Genomic DNA, 15,719 nt, shown 5'->3' with positions numbered 1-15,719 from the left:
CACTGCAACCTCCACCTCCCAGGCTCAAGCGTTCCTCCCACCTCAGCCTCCCGAGTAGCTGGGATTACAGGTGTGAGCCGCCACGGCCAGCTAATCTTTTTATTTTTTGTAGAGACAGGGTTTCACCATGTTGCCCAGGCTACACTGGAACTTGCATAGGCCTCCGAAAGTGCTGGGATTACAGGTGTGAGCTGCCACGCTGGGCCCATCTCACCCATTTTTCAGGGCATAGTTTCTATAGTGTTAGGTACGTTCACACTGTTAGGTAACAAAACTAAAACTCTGTTCCCACGCAACCCTAACCCGCCTTGTCCCCCTCCCCCAGCCGCTGGTCACCAGCATTCTCCTTTCTGTCTCTATGAGTGTGACTACTCTAGACCCTGCATAGAAGCAGAATCACAGTATCTGTCCTTTTGTGACTGTCTTATTTCACATAGCATGATGTCCTCAAGGGTCATCCGCATTGTAGCATGTGTCAGATTCTCTGCCTTTTTAAGACTGAATAACTTTCCACTCCATGGATAGAACACATTTTGCTTATCCATTTATCTGCCAGTAGATATCCAGGCTGTTTCCACCTCTTAGCCATTTTGAACAATGCCACTATGAACATAGGTGTACAGGTATATGCCTTTTAAAAAAAACAAGGTGGCCGGGCACGGTGAATCCCAGCACTATGGCAAGCCGAGGCGGGTGGGTCACCTGAGGTCAGGAGTTCGAGACCAGCCTGACCAATATGGTGAACCCCCGTTTCTAGTAAAAATACAAAAATTAGCCAGGTGTGGTGGTGCATGCCTGTAATCCCAGGTACTCGGGAGGCTGAGACACTGAGAATTACTTGAACCGGGGAGGCAGAAGTTGCAGTGAGCGGAGATGGTGCTACCAAAGTCCAGCTTGGGTGACAAAGGAAGACTCTGTCTCAAAACCCCCCCAAAACAAAACCAAACCAAGGTGTTCTGGGTTTATAAACCCCTCTGACCCTGAGGGTGTCAGAAGTGCTTGTGGTAGCAAATAATTTCAAGCACTTAAAAAGCAGCATTCCTTGGTGGGTGAGAGTATACACAGGTGACAGACTGCCTGGGCTCAAATCCAGGCCCCCCCCCAACTGTAGGATCTTGGGCAACTTACTTATCTCCTGTGCCTCAGTTTCCTCACCCGTAAAGTGGGAGTAATAGCACCTACCTACCTCGCAAGGATTGAATTATATGCACAAAGTTGTTGAAACAGTGGCAGGCATAGAGGAAACAGTACATACTCATTTCAGTCCTGAGTCACAGTCCTGAAAACGTCATTTCACAGAGTTGGAATTGGAGGCCTGGGGCTTGCCTGGGTCACACAGCTTGTAAGTAGTGAGGTCGGGACAAAACCCAAGCACACTAACGCCTGCATGACCATAGTAGGTTCTAATCATCTAAAGGGATGCTGTTTCATGGAAGGGCTTACGGTGCAAGACAGACATGCTGGGGCCCCAGGGACCCCTTCCCACCTGAGTCAGGGGCTCACTGGCCTCACGACCTGGAAGCTCAACTCCACCTGTAATTAGAGGGTGCTACTTCGTGCCAAGGGCTTACTCTGTGACAACACCACACACTTTAATGTGCCGTGTCTTCACAATTCAATGAGGACGGATCCATTAGGAGCGCAGACTCTGCGGTCAGAGGACTTGGGTTCAAATTATGGACCCACCCAGAGACCTGCCTTGAGACCTTGGTCAAGCCACTGAGCTTCTGTGTATCTGTGTCCTCCTCTCTCAAAAGAGGAGAACAATAATATCTGCTTTGTGGACATAATGAGGATTGAGTCAATATATACACAAGCACTTAGGTGTTTGGCACAAGGTAAAGACGTAGAACTAGAAATAGCCATACACAGGCCAGGCGTGGTGGATCATGCCTGGAATCCCACCCGGGTGTTGTACACTCTAGATTTAAGGCCCACTCGACACCAGCCTTGAATGTCTTAGGAAGACTGTACATTTCATTCTTGAAGCAGTGGGGAGTCATTGTAGGTTTGTTTGCAAGGGCATGACTGAAGTCAAAGCTGTGCTTTCGCTGATGAAGGAAATGTAAATTAGTACCGTCACTATGGAAAATAGCACGAGGATTTCTCAAAAAACGAGAAATAGAACTACTAGGGCGCGGTGGCTCACGCCTGTAATCCCAGCACTTTGGGAGACTGAGGTGGGTGGATCACCTGAGGTCAGGAGTTTGAGACCAGCCAGACCAACATGGTGAAACCCCATCTCTACTTAAAAAATACAAAAAATTAGCCGGGTATGGTGGCGCATGACTGTAATTCCAGCTACTTGGGAGGCTGAGGCAGAAAAATCGCTTGAACCGGGAGGCGGAGGTTGCAGTGAGCTCAGATCATGCCGTTAAACGCCAGCCTGGGTGATAGAGCAAGACTTCATCTCAAAAAAAAAAAAAAAAAAAAAAAAAAAGAAAAGAAAAGAAAAGAAAAGAAAAGAAAACAAGACATAGCCATAAACAGAAAAAAGAAAATAGCCATTTCACAGGTGGGAATCTGAGGCACAAAGGGTTTGAATGACCCGCCTACAGTCAGCCTGCTCAAAGACGGCAGGAAGGCGCCGCAGAGCCCATGTGTGGGGAAGCCTGAACACAGCCACCTGGCTCCTGCACTGTTTCAGGGGCCTGTTTCTGGGCACACCCACACATGCCCACAAACCACATCCCACCTCATTGTCCCAATCGTTTCCAGCGTGGGCCAGAAACAGCTCCTGTGTCTGGCACGTGCCCTTCTCCGGAAGACCCAGATCCTCATCCTGGACGAGGCTACGGCTGCCGTGGACCCGGGCACGGAGCTGCAGATGCAGGCCATGCTTGGGAGCTGGTTTGCACAGTGCACCGTGCTGCTCATCGCGCACCGCCTGCGCTCCGTGATGGACTGTGCCCGGTAAGGCCCCGCCCCGGCCGGCCCTCGCAGCAGCCCTGCCGCGGTGGGGGAAGTGAGCGGAGGCAGCCCCGGTTAGAGCTGGAAGGGCCCTGAGTGGGGCCGGAGTGGGAGGGATGCCCGGGAACACATGCCAAGCGGGAAGGCTGCCCAAGGACGTGCGCCCAGCACACGCCTCCAACCCAGCTGTGAGGGCCAGCGAGCTGCACAGAAAGCAGGACTTCTACGGAGAAAACCTCAGTGCAGACACACTGGGCTCTCACAGCTGCCGAGAGCCAGGGCTGGTGTCCAAAGAGCCTCTTTGTCTCCCTCTCCCCCACAGGGTTCTGGTCATGGACAAGGGGCAGGTGGCAGAGAGCGGCAGCCCGGCCCAGCTGCTGGCCCAGAAGGGCCTGTTTTACAGGCTGGCCCAGGAGTCAGGCCTGGTCTGAGCCAAGACCCTCACCTGTACCCCCGTCGGGCCAGCCGGCAGAGCCTGCAGTGCTGGAGATGGAAGTGACCCGGGGTCATTGATAGCTCCACGCGACGTTCAGTCTAGACCCGTGTTTGCTCTCTGGGAGGAAAATGGCAGAGAAAGTGGCGGATTATCACAGAGCATCAGAGCCGGAAGGACCCAGCAACACACAGGTCTGCCCGGGCAGGGCCCACCTCGCCCTGTCCACCCTGCAGCCCATGTCAACAGTGACTGTCAACCCCACTGTACCCTGGACTCACGTCGGGGACTCAAGCACATGCCCAGGCTCCCCGCTAGACCCTTAAATCAGAATCCCTGGGACGGGGGACTGCCATGCTGTGTGTACTTTTTAGAAATCAACACTTTTATTTTGGGATAATCCCAGACTCACACGCAGTTAAAGAAACAATAATACAGATTCGTGTACTCGCTACCGCATCTCTCCCAATGGTAACATCTTACAAAACTCTAGCATAGAGCATCACGGCCAGGGTATTGACACTGACGCAACAATCTTGCTCCATTTCCCGTTTTACTTGTACTCGTGTGTGTGTGTATTTTGTCCCGTGCAGTTTTATCACACACGCAGCCTCGTGAATCCACACTATGGTGTGGATACGGAAGAGCCACCACCATTTTCTGATCACACCTCGGCCTCCCAAAGTGCTGGTATTATAGGCGTGAGCCACCATGTCCAGCCTCCTCACACCTGTTTCTGACAGTGGTCAGAATATTAATGCTGGACTCACCAAACCAGCTTCAAGCCCCAGAAAAGAGGAACTAAGTCTGAAGCAGCTAAGCTTAAGGCCACACATAGATCGCTGGGAAGGGCACCGTGAGATATCAGACACCTCCCTTGATCCTAACTTTATGCTCGCCAGGGAGTCTCAGCAGCAAGGATAACATAATACATGGATATGTGTTTGTGGAAGCAGAGAAGGCAATCCCCCCGGCTTTCTGAACCTTACTGACATGTGGGGCCAGACAGTTCTGTGCTGTGGGGACATGTCCTGCACATCGTAGGACACTCAGCAGCGGCCCTGGCCTCTTCTTCACTAGATGCCAATAACATCCTCCCTCTGCCACCACCAGACTTGTGACAAAGTATCTTCAGACACTGCCATACGTCCCCCGAGGGGTCAAAACCACCTGGTTGGGCCGGGCGCGGTGGCTCATGTCTGTAATCCCAGCGCTTTGGGAGGCCGAGGCAGGTGAATCACTTGAGGTCAGGAGTTCCAAACCAGCCTGGCCAACATGGTGAAACCCTGGCTTTACCAAACATACAAAAATTAGCCGGGCATGGTGGCAGGCGCCTATAATCCCAGCTATTCTGGAGGCTGAGGCAGGAGAATCGCCTGAACCCAGGCAGATATGGTTGCAGTGAGCCGAGATCACACCACTGCACTCCAGCCTGGGTGACAGAGCGAGACTGTCTGTAAAAACCCCAAACAAAAAGACCCACTTGGTTGAAAATCCCCGGTCTAACCTGCCCCGCTGCCATCCGTCATCCACAGATACAGTGGCTTTGCCGGCGTCAAGGGTGACGGGGCAAGGACTCTACATTTTCTTAAGAACACAGGGCCAGCTCCACCTATCAGGTCATGGGACTTTCGGATGCCCATCCTGACAGAGGGTTTTGTGATGCCCCTTTTGGCCCGGAGTAAACTAAATCTAGATCTAATTGCAGCTTCTACCACCTTCAATGTGAGGCAGGGCGTCCGCAGTCTTCACCTGCCCCTAGTCATGCCTGCAAAGCTGTGGACCCACTACCTATGTCTAGCTCCATTTCACAGGTGAGGAAACTGAGGCTCAAGGGGTTGACATGACTTGCCAAGCTGACCCAGTAAGGACAGACTGGGGATCTACTTCTGGGTCTAATACCAAAGTCACTGCACAGGGCACCTCTGTCCTTTAGAGAATGGAAGGGCAGATGCAGCCCATCTTTTCTCTGCCTGGAGCTGAGCCACCTGACTGCCTTGCAGAGTGACCCCAGGCAGGGGCTGTCACGTGGACATCTGGCCAACTCAGCCTGGGATGACCCAGGGCCACCAGATCCTCTTTCCTAGGCTGCGTGCCAGGGAGCAGAGGGTGGGCCACAGGCGGCCGGCACGTGGGAACCAGCACCTGCCAGCCTGCTAATGAGGCTGCTGTTGGGCCCATACCACGGCAGCCTGGAGACGCGCCAGCAGGGATGCCCGGGCCATTAATACCCCTGCCATGGGCTCCTGCCAGCAGGGCCTGGCTGGTGGGTGGAACACGAATTCCATCCAGCAAGGCCGCGGACCTCCTCTCTGGTCGGTGCCTGCGGCCGGTAGACTCTTCAAACCTCACCACTGTCCACCTCGCCACTGCAAACACGTAACTACGTGTACCTGACACTGCTCTAAATGCCCGCCAGCCACACACTCATTCAGTGGACCAGAGGAGGAAGCCGCCTCCCTGGGCCCCTTACTGAACACTTGGATGAGGAAGGCACTACCATCAGACCCTTCTGACAGATGAGAAAACAGACAGAATGGGTGGTGGTGTCTCTGCCCAACCAGTCTGGCTTCAGAGCCCACGTCCTCACCATCAGGCCATCTTGCCTCTTTTTCTTAAAATAATAATAATAATTTTTTTTTTAGACGGTTTCACTCACTCAGTCTCCCAGACTGGAGTGCAGGGGCACGATCTTGACTCACTGTAACCCCCACCTCCCAGTTCAAGCAATTCTTGTGCCTCAGCCTCCCAAGTAGCTGGAATTACAGGCACTTGCCACTAAGCCTGGCTAATTTTTATATTTTTAGTAGAGACAGGATTTCACTGTTGGTCAGGCTGGTCTCGAACTCCTGACCTCAGGTGATCCGCCCACCTCGGCCTCCCAAAGTGCTGGGATTACAGGCGTGAGTCACCATGCCCAGCCAATGCATGTTTTCATAAGGTCACTATAGCCACCGGGTTGAGGACACTGTGATGGTGTGTGTGTGTGTGTGGCTGGGAGCAAAAGCCTGGAGACCACTGTGGAAGCTGTTGTAGGGATGCAGGGAGAAAGTGGGGTGGCTGCGACCAGCGGGGTGGCAATGGGAGGATGGGGAGTGGATAGATTCTGGGTGTTTGGCAGAAAATCGAACAAATTTGCTGTAGGATCTGACGGCGGGTATGAGGACAGATGAACAGTTCAACACTGGGAAGCACCAGCCCCCTCCTTACACCTCTCTGGCCTGCGGGACCCTTTCCAATGTGGAGAGTTCTATAGTGAGCCCAGGGCCAGCAGGTAGTAGGTACAAAACAGAGCTTCCTTCCACAGTACTTCCACTCACCTGGATAAGGAGTTATGTCTCCCTCTGCCTCCTCTGCATCAAGGGGATTAAACTTGTACCCAGCCCCGGATTCCACCCGAGCACCCAGCTGCCCCACCCCAAGACACAGGCACAGGTGCATACCAGGTGGAGCTCTCAGGGACTGCTTAGGATCTGACCTGGGACTTCAATACTTAGGGTCAGGCTTTGAGATCTAAACATATCTCACATCTGTATTAAGATTCCCGCCGCTGGATCCAACTACTTTTTTGAAATGGAGCCTCAGCTCTTGTCATCCAGGCTGGAGTGCACTGGCATGATTTCAGCTCACTGCAACCTTTACCTCCCAGGTTAAGCAATTCTCCTGTCAGCCTCCCCAGTAGCCGGCACTAAAGGCCACCATGGTGTGCTACCATGCCCAATTAATTTTTGTGTTTTTAGTAGAGATGGGGTTTCACCATGTTGTTCAGGCTGGCCTTGAACTACTGACCTCAGGCAATCCACCCGCCTCAGCCTCTCAAAGTGCTGGGATTACAGGCGTGAGCCACTGTGCCCAGCCTCAACTATTTCTAATTTAACAAAAACAGTTTTTATATACACGGAGTTCCACTAGGTTGCCTAGGCTGGTTTTGAACTCTTGGCCTCAGGCAGGTTGGTTTTGAACTCAACCTCTCAAAGTGCTGGGATTACAGGCATGAGCCACCGCATCTGGCCAATACTGCTAATTCTAATAGTCATGACGTCACCAGGTTTTCACTGGGCACCTTCACACTCCGTGGTTCCTAATGCAAGCCAATGACTTCATTCCAGCGTGAGCCACCATGCCCGGACGATACTAACTACTCTAATGGTTATGACCTTACTGGCTTTTCACTAGGCAACTTCATACTCCGCAGTCCCTAATGCAAGCCAACAGTTTCAATGGGGCGAGTCACTGCACCCAGACAATACTGCTCATTCGAATGGTCACCACCGCGCCGGCTCTTCTCTGAGCATCTTTGTGCACCACAGTCCCTAGGGCAAGCCAACAGTTTCAATCGGGACAGGAAGGCTTGAGGGAGCAATGGCAGTGCTAGAATGTTCCATCTGCTCATGTACTTGGTGCATGGTTTTAGGTGTGGCAGAAAGGTGGCTTCCCAAATACAGACATTCCTTATCGCCCGGACGCACTCACTTCAAAGTTAGAAAGCAAACACTCTAGTCTGACTACTCCGCTGTCCCAAACTCGGGAACCACATGAGACAGGAAAGGGAGAAATACTTCTCTTCCACAGGCACCCCTCCATTTCCCAGCTCCCGTGGTGGTTGGGTTGGGGCCATGTGACTCCTTGTGGCCAACGGGCTGTGAGGGGGATTGACTGCGTCAGTTCTGGTTTCAGACAGGGAAGAGTGGGTGAGAGTCGTCCACTCCCCCTTCTCCCGCTGTGGGGACCTGGAAGCCAGCCCGTGGGAGGCCATGTGCTCAAACCAGGACAGCCTGGATCACTTGTCACAGGGAAGTCAGCTACCCTAGAGAGGCAGCTGGCCCTCATCCAGAACTGCATGAGCAAGAAATAAAGCCTTGCGATCATTTCCCAAGGTTTTATGGTGAATTTGTTACTGCAGCACAGCCTTGCCTCTCTGGACTAACATAAAGGGATTTTCAGGCCAGGTGCCTGAATCCCAGCACTTTGGGAGGCTCAGGCAGGAGAATCCCTTGAGCTCAAGAGTTTAAGAACAACCTAGGTAACATAGCAAGACCCTGTCTCTATAAAAAATTTTAAAAATTAGCTGGGCATGGTGGCACATGCCTGTAGTCCCAGCTACTCAGAGGGCCGAGGCAGGAAGATTGTTTGAGCCCAGGAGTTTGAGGCTGCAGTGAGCTAGGATTGTGCCACTGCACACCAGCCTGGGCAACAGAGTGAGACCCTATCTCTAGGGGAAAATAAATAAATAAATAAAAGGCAGGGGGAGGGCAGGATTTTCAAGGATCATTCTGGCCACATGTGATTTCTGCCTCACCTGTGTCTTAGAACTTGACCGAGGCTACAAGTACCACACACATCACTGCTCACAGGGTACGTACGATTAGCCTCATCTTACAGACAAAGTGAGGCGTAGAGGCTGAGTGACTTTCCCAGGGTCACAAGAACAGCGAATGACAAGAGCAGTACAAGCAGACAAGCCAGGAGCTGTCTGACAACAAAGCCTGGACTCCGTCCACCTCGCAGCTGTTCCGCCTTCCCACTAACCCCCATCCCACTAGTGAGGTCCAGACTTGCCCTTTCTGGCAACAGCTCCCACTAGAGGCAACTTGTCAAAAGGAAAGAACAGAAACAGGAAGATGCCAGATCCTGACCGTGCAGGAGATGGCTGGAACCCGCGCTGAGGCCCCGAAGGAAAGCGAACTACTGTTTAGAAAGAAATAAAATATATAGATATATATTTTTTTTTTACTGCAAATGTTCACATTTCCAGTTTAAGTCATTACAAAAGGATCCCCCAAAACTTGGTTTATCTAATGCGAAAGAATGGTATAACTTACAAAAAATAAATATACGTGTTTTCACCTAAAAGAAAGATGCTCTCTGGGTTTGAAGTCGGCGATGTAATTCTTACTAGGTATGAGTCCTGGGGCAGCCATCAGCTCTGGCTGCTTTCTGGATTTCACTTTGGGCTCCAACGGAGATACATTAAAGAACAGGCTTTAAAAGATGCTGCTTCTCCGTTTTCTTCCAGGAATACAGAGACCAAAACGGTCAAACACAGGGTGAGCTCCTATTTCCTGGGAACGTGACTTCTCAGCCCAACACTTCTCTTCCCAAGAAGTTCAAGTTTTGAGACAGTTTTTCTCCCTGGAACAGTACTTAAAAAAAAAAAAAAAAAATCACCGATATTCAAAGATGGGTTCTTTCGTGTCCTGGAAGAGCATCAATAACTAAACGTCAAGTTCTCCACAATGCCGCCCCCCCCGGGGGGCTAACCGGATGCCAAGGGAGAGAATTAAAATCTAAAAAAAAGGAGAGGACTCAAGGGGACGTTTTTTGGTACCCATTGGTAATACTTGGGAGGTACTTCGTGTTCTTTACTGTGAAAGCTTCATAACCATGAGCAGGTACCATGAGAGGGAAAGCAAAGAGGCGGTAAGAAAAAAGAAAAGCAATCAACACTGCAAGTAACCAACAGTGCTTCGGGCAAGGCCCCTAACACGCTTCCTGCTAGGACTGGTCAGCAGCCTTCCAGCAGGCTGCTCACTCTCCATCTCTATTTCTAGACAATGTCAAATTCCCATGAGGCCATCTCCTTAATATTTACCCCACATCAATCATGGTGGGAACAGTAATAACGGCGTTGATTGTTCTTACAATGCTGAGCAAAAGAAAAAAGCAAGGGAAAGCCTGGAGTGGGAGTGAGTAGGGAGGGGAACCCCAGGTGGAACGTTGGCCCTACGAGACAATCCCCTGGCCCTGCAGTTCCAGGTCCAGGTTATCCGTTAGTCCAACCAGGTCCCTTCCAAGAGGACAGGCTTGGGAGTGCAGAGGCTGCCTCTGGCCTGAAGCAAGAACTGGTAGAGCTGGCGCTGGGATGCTGGTTCCCAGCTTCTGAGTGCCTGGAAGACCAGATGTTGGTAAGAGGACCATCCAGGGCCCTGGGACACTGCCAAGGGGAGGGAATGATTTTCTCCAGGCCCGTCAACCTCAAAACTGCAGCCCCAAGGAAATGAAGCATCCCGGGTAGACCCAGACAAGGATGTTAGAGGTGACGGAAGCCAGAGGCATCTCAAAGACTTGCAGTCCATAGACTTCGGCTGGAGAGATCCGAGGCAGCTGGCTGCATCTGGTCACTAGGATCTTCTATACAACCAATTCCTTCAGAAGTCTGGCTGCCAAAACTCGTCTGCGGGAAGCACCAGGAACACACTTGTATTCCCGGGGGCATGAGGCTGTGTGTGTGTCTCAGGGCACCAGGGGCAAGGGCGAGCATGTTTTGGGCAGCTCGCCTCTCTGTGTCTCTCCCGTGTCTTCACGGCCAGTTCCAGGCAGGGGACTGGATGGCACCGGCTGCTGCTTTGAGTATGTTTTGGTTGTCTGGGTTTGGTTTTTATCTTTTGGTTTCAGTGTGGGAGGCTTGGTTTCCCAGGGGTACTGACTCCTGCCTGGGCACTGGCACGTAGGCCCTGCAGTTCTGACCAGATATGCCAGCTCTGCGGCTCACACCAGGCCGGCGTCTTTGGCCATGTTGTAGAAGAGACCTCTCTGCTGCAGGAGGTCCGACGGGGCGCCGTACTCCTGGATTTCTCCTTTGTCCAAGACGATCACTCTGTAGGGGGAGGGGATACAGACATGAGAGGAAGGAGAGGGGTGAGCACCTCACGCCCTTGGGACAAGTGACCTGGGCAAGTTACTGCTTTGGGTCAGGTCCCTAACACTTTCTGCTAGGACTGGTCAGTAGCCTTCCAGCTGGTTGCTCACCCTCCATCTCTATTTCTAGTCAATGTCAAATTCCCATGAGGCCACCTCCTTAGTATCTACCCCACATCAATCATGGTGGGAACAGTATTAACAGTGTTGACCGTTCACATTCACTGTTCCATTACATTCAGAGTAAAATAAAAAGATCTTACCATAGTCTACAATAAGGATTGGCAACATTTTTCTGAAAAAGGCCAGACAGCAAACACTTCAGGCTCTGCAGGCCATATGGTTTCTGTTACAACTATGCATCTCTGCTGCATTTATAGTGTGAAAGCTGCCAGAGACAACAGGAAAATGAACAGATGTGGCTGCGTGCCAATAAAACTTTATTCATAAAAACAGGCTGGACGCCAGATCTATGGCCTATGGGCCAGAGTTGGCTGACCCCTAATATTTTAGGTCCTGTAAGATTTGACACTGCCCACTTCTGTCCTCATTTCTATGTCCTATATTTCAAAAGCACCAACTCAGTATCTGTTACTTAGTAGGTGGTACTCAGTGAACTAGAAACATCATGTCAGCTGGGTGCAGAGACTCACGCCTATAATCCCAGCACTTTGGAAGGCTGAGGCAGGAGGATCGCTTGAGGCCACAATGAGTTGTGATCCCAACACTGCACTCCAGCCTGGGCGACAGGGTGAGACCCTATGTCAAAAATAAATAAATAAAATAGAAACTCATGTCACTCCCGTTTAAAACTTTCCAATGGCTTTATAGGGCTCTCAGAATAAGTTCCAAGCTTCTCACTGTGCTTACATGCTGCTCTAAGATCTAGCCCCTGCCTACGTTTCTGGCCTCATCTCCTACCCCCGTCCCCTCAATTCCAGCCTCTAGGTACAACGGCCTCCTCATGAAGCACATTCATTCAGTTTTACATTCGGCTGTACTGGCTGCCCAGAATGTTCTTCCTTTAGATCAAAGGTTGGCAAACTGTGGCTTGCAGGCCAAATCTGACCCCCTGCCTGTTTTTCTGAATAAAGTTTTATTGGAACACAGCCATGCTCATTCATTTGTGTACTATGACTGCATTCACACTGGAGTCAAGAGGCCGAGAGGCCGTGTGGCCCGCAAAGCTGAAACTACCCCAGCCCTTAAGAACAAGGTTGTAGATCGCTGTCCCAGATCTTCTCACAGCTGACTCCCTTTCATTGTTCAGGTCTCAGCTAAAATGGCACCTCCTCACAGGTGACCCAAGCAAAACTCAAAACCCCCCAAGATCCTGGCACTACGGCCGCATTGTGACTTCTGTGATCCCCAGCACTGATGCCTGCGGAGGCGGCTTTCTCCACACAAAATGCTAAAATTTCTATTTTATGATTGTGTTGGTATAAATAGAAACAAGGTTGGATTATATTCTTTTTTTTTCTTTTTTGAGATGGAGTCTCACTCTGTTGCCCAGGCTGGAGTGCTGTGGCACAATCTCAGCTCAGTGCAACCTCCACCTCCCAGGTTAGAGCAATTCTCCTTCCTCAGCATCCCAAGTACCTGGGATTACAGGCACGCACCACCACACTCGGTTAATTTTTGTATTTTTAATGGTGACAGGGTCTCACCATGGTGGCCAGACTGGTCTCAAACTGTCGACCTCAGGTGATCTGCCCGCCTCGGCCTCTCAAAGTGCTGGGATTACAGGCATGAGCCACCACACCTGGCCTGCTTCTGACTTTTTAAAAAATAAAACCTTTTTTTGTGGGCCCCAGGCACTGGGCCTGCAGTGCTCGATGTACACAATGGCGCTGCCTGGCACTTGCTATCCCGTCTCCTCGGCAAGTGTCCTTCCCAGCACTTGCTGCCCTCTGGAATCCTGTTGGTTTGTTGCTCTGTATATTTTGTCTCCTCTACCTAATAAGCTACTTGGTCCTAGAGGCAGGGACCTTGTCTGATAGCAGCCTACAGAGTCCCCAGTGTCTGGGAACATGGCAGGTGGGCTATGCAGATATAATGACAGAATGAATGACTGGATTATGTCAGAAATACCTGGTACCACTGGGCACAGTGGTTCATGCCTGTAATCCCAGCACTTTGGGAGGCTGAGGCAGGCAGATCGCCTGAGGTCAGGAGTTCAAGACCAGCCTGGCCAACATGGCAAAACCCTGTCACTACTAAAAATACAAAAATCAGACAGGCATGGTGGCACATGCCTGTAGTCTCAGCTATTCAGGAGGCTAAGGCAGGAGAACTGCTTGAACCCCAGAGGCGGAGGTTGCAGTGAGCCAAGATTGCACCTCCGTACTCCAGCCTGGGAGATGGAGTGAGATTCTGTCTCAAAAAAAAAAAAAAAGAAAAAAAGAAATACCTGGTACCATCCAGGATGAAGAGAGGATCCACCCACTGGGGCAGTCACTAGGGATAAGGACAGTGTTGAATGAATGAATGAATGAATGAATGAATGAATGAGCCAGTGAGTAAGGCAAACTCTCAAAGCCTAGAGGCCACTGTGCCAGGGGCATCACCTTGTGTAGTCCATGATGGTGTTAAGCCGGTGGGCGATGGTGAGGACGGTACAGCCCTCAAACTGTGTCCGGATGGTGGACTGGATGAGGTCGTCCGTTTCTAGGTCCACAGCTGCCGTGGCCTCATCCAACACAAGGATCTTCGTCTTCCTCAGCAGGGCCCGGGCCAGGCACACAAGCTGGCGCTGCCCAACACTTGACCAAAAGAAAAAGACCAGGACACAGTGTTAGACCAAACCACCCCTGACTCTGAACCTAGGCCCAGGCTGGGAGATGTGAAAGGAGACACTCGATGTTGCTCGACCAGGAAAGCACGTCGGCTCCCAACATCTGTGTTTGCAGCAGACATCACTAATCAATCAGAGCACATCTCCTATTCAGCAAGATGTAGGTTCAGAATCATTCTCAAAACAGTAGCTCACACCTACAATCCCAGCACTTTGGGAGGCCGAGGTGGCAGGATAGCTTGAAGCCAGGAATTTGAGACCAGCCTGGGCAACAAAGTAAGACCCCCATCTCTCCTAAAAAGAAAAATAAACAAATAAGCTGGGTGTAGTGGCATGCTCCTGTAGTCCCAGTTACTCGGGAGACTGAGGCAGGATTGTTTGAGTCCAGGAGTAGGAGGCTGAGATCAATCCACTGTACTCCAGCCTAGGCAAAAAAAAAAAAAAAAAGTCGGGCACAGTGGCTCACACCTATAATCCCAGCACATGGGGAGGCTAAGGTGGGCGGATCACTTAACACCAGGAATTCGAGACAGCCTGGCCAATGTGGTGATACCCCATCTCACTAAAAATGCAAAAATTAACTGGGTGTGGTGGCAGGCACCTGTCATCCCAGTTACTTGGGAGGCAGAGGCAGGACAACTGCTTGAGCCTGGGGGCAGAGGTTGCACCACTGCCCTCCAGCCTGGGTGACACAGTGAGACTCCCTGTCTCAGAAAAAAAAAAAAAAAAAAAAAAGGGCTAATATCCATGCATCCCTATCCAACTGTGGGGCCATGACAGGTGGCTCTGGACTCAGACATGTACCTTGCTTTGGCCAATGGGACACTGGCAAACGTAACACCAGCCAAAATAATACTGTGAGATGCACATGGGTGCTTGCACGCTCTTGTGCCCCTGCCATGGCCATGACATGCCAAACTGGTCTGCTGGAATGAGGGATGCATGGAGTATACCCTTCTTGCCCCACCTGAGGCCAACAGCCAGCTGACCCTGAGATCAGCCAACAGCCAGCTGACCCCCAGACATGCATGTGAGCCCAGGCAAGATCAGCAGAGTCACCTGGCTGACTGCCCTCGTATAGGAGCAATGATCATTGCTTTATTGTCGAACGAGACTGAGGCTTTATGGTTGGTTGTCATGGAGACGGATAACAGAACCAGAAGCAGGCACTAGCAAACACCACCAGAGCGGGACCCCAGAGGTTCTGCTGGTGTGCCAGGCATTAATGCTTTAGTCGCCAGGTCATGGACAGAGCTCCAGGATCCGGTAGCAGGACCAAGACAGCTGGGGTAGTGCATGGGGACTTGAGGGCTCAGAGCAGTGCCAGTGACCAGCTGGTACAGGAGCCTTTCCAGAGCTTAACAAATGACAGCCACTCTCAACTGAATGGAGCTGGTGTGTATAAAGGGAAATGTACTGGCCATCCTGGTTATTCTACCTCGTGGTACAAAGAGCCTGGATTAAGACCCATTTTACAGAAACTGAGGCTCCAAGAGGTGAAGGGACAAATGGTTCATCTGCGGCACAGCTGGGATTCAAATCCAGGTCTCACACAGACCTGGACAGAATCTTCAAACACCCCTACCGAGGTGGCACCTAGGACACCTTATCTGGTGTCTCCCCGTTCACCCCCGCCTACCTGAGGTTCTCCCCGCCTTCTGCACACTCGTGGTCCAGCTTGTCAGGAAGGGCTGACACGAAGCCCTTCAGGTGGGCCAGCTCCAGGGATGTCCAGACCTCTTCGTCCGAGTACTGGCTGAACGGGTCCAGGTTCATGCGGAGGGAACCCGAAAACAAAACAGGGTCCTGTTCAGAGAGAAGAGAGTGGACGGCATGTGACGACTATGTCACGCTGACATGCATGGAGACGAGGTGAGGCCTAAGGACCTCTGGCCAGGACTGCTGAAGGTGGGGTGTCAGAGCTCCTTGGAATCACTATTTCTG

The 15,719-nt window shown here is 51.5% G+C and overlaps 2 protein-coding genes across 3 annotated transcripts in view; one reads left to right on the top strand and one right to left on the bottom strand.

Annotated features, from left to right (window-relative positions):
* The window catches only part of ABCC6 (ATP binding cassette subfamily C member 6), a 75,603-nt gene extending 71,698 nt beyond the window's left edge, over positions 1 to 3,905 (top strand). Inside the window, exons 28-29 of the mRNA XM_023189749.1 lie at positions 2,719 to 2,913; positions 3,233 to 3,905. Of these exons, the coding sequence (XP_023045517.1) occupies positions 2,719 to 2,913; positions 3,233 to 3,341 (304 nt within the window). The 3' untranslated portion in view covers positions 3,342 to 3,905. The remainder of the gene's footprint in view (positions 1 to 2,718; positions 2,914 to 3,232) is intronic.
* Positions 3,906 to 9,046: 5,141 nt separating this feature from the next.
* Positions 9,047 to 15,719, bottom strand: part of LOC111524528 (multidrug resistance-associated protein 1) — a 100,826-nt gene continuing 94,153 nt past the window's right edge. For both annotated transcript variants that reach the window (XR_003306710.2, XM_026447085.1), the window contains exons 20-22: positions 15,415 to 15,581; positions 13,549 to 13,743; positions 9,047 to 10,940 (exon numbers count right to left, since the gene is read on the bottom strand). Coding sequence is in view for 1 of the 2 variants with exons in the window: in XM_026447085.1 (XP_026302870.1) it covers positions 10,832 to 10,940; positions 13,549 to 13,743; positions 15,415 to 15,581 (471 nt within the window). In the remaining variant the exon portion in view is untranslated. The remainder of the gene's footprint in view (positions 10,941 to 13,548; positions 13,744 to 15,414; positions 15,582 to 15,719) is intronic.

This window comes from Piliocolobus tephrosceles, chromosome 17 (genome assembly GCF_002776525.5).
Source record: "Piliocolobus tephrosceles isolate RC106 chromosome 17, ASM277652v3, whole genome shotgun sequence".
Lineage (NCBI taxonomy): Eukaryota > Metazoa > Chordata > Mammalia > Primates > Cercopithecidae > Piliocolobus > Piliocolobus tephrosceles.
This window is presented reverse-complemented; position numbering and strand designations above follow the sequence as displayed.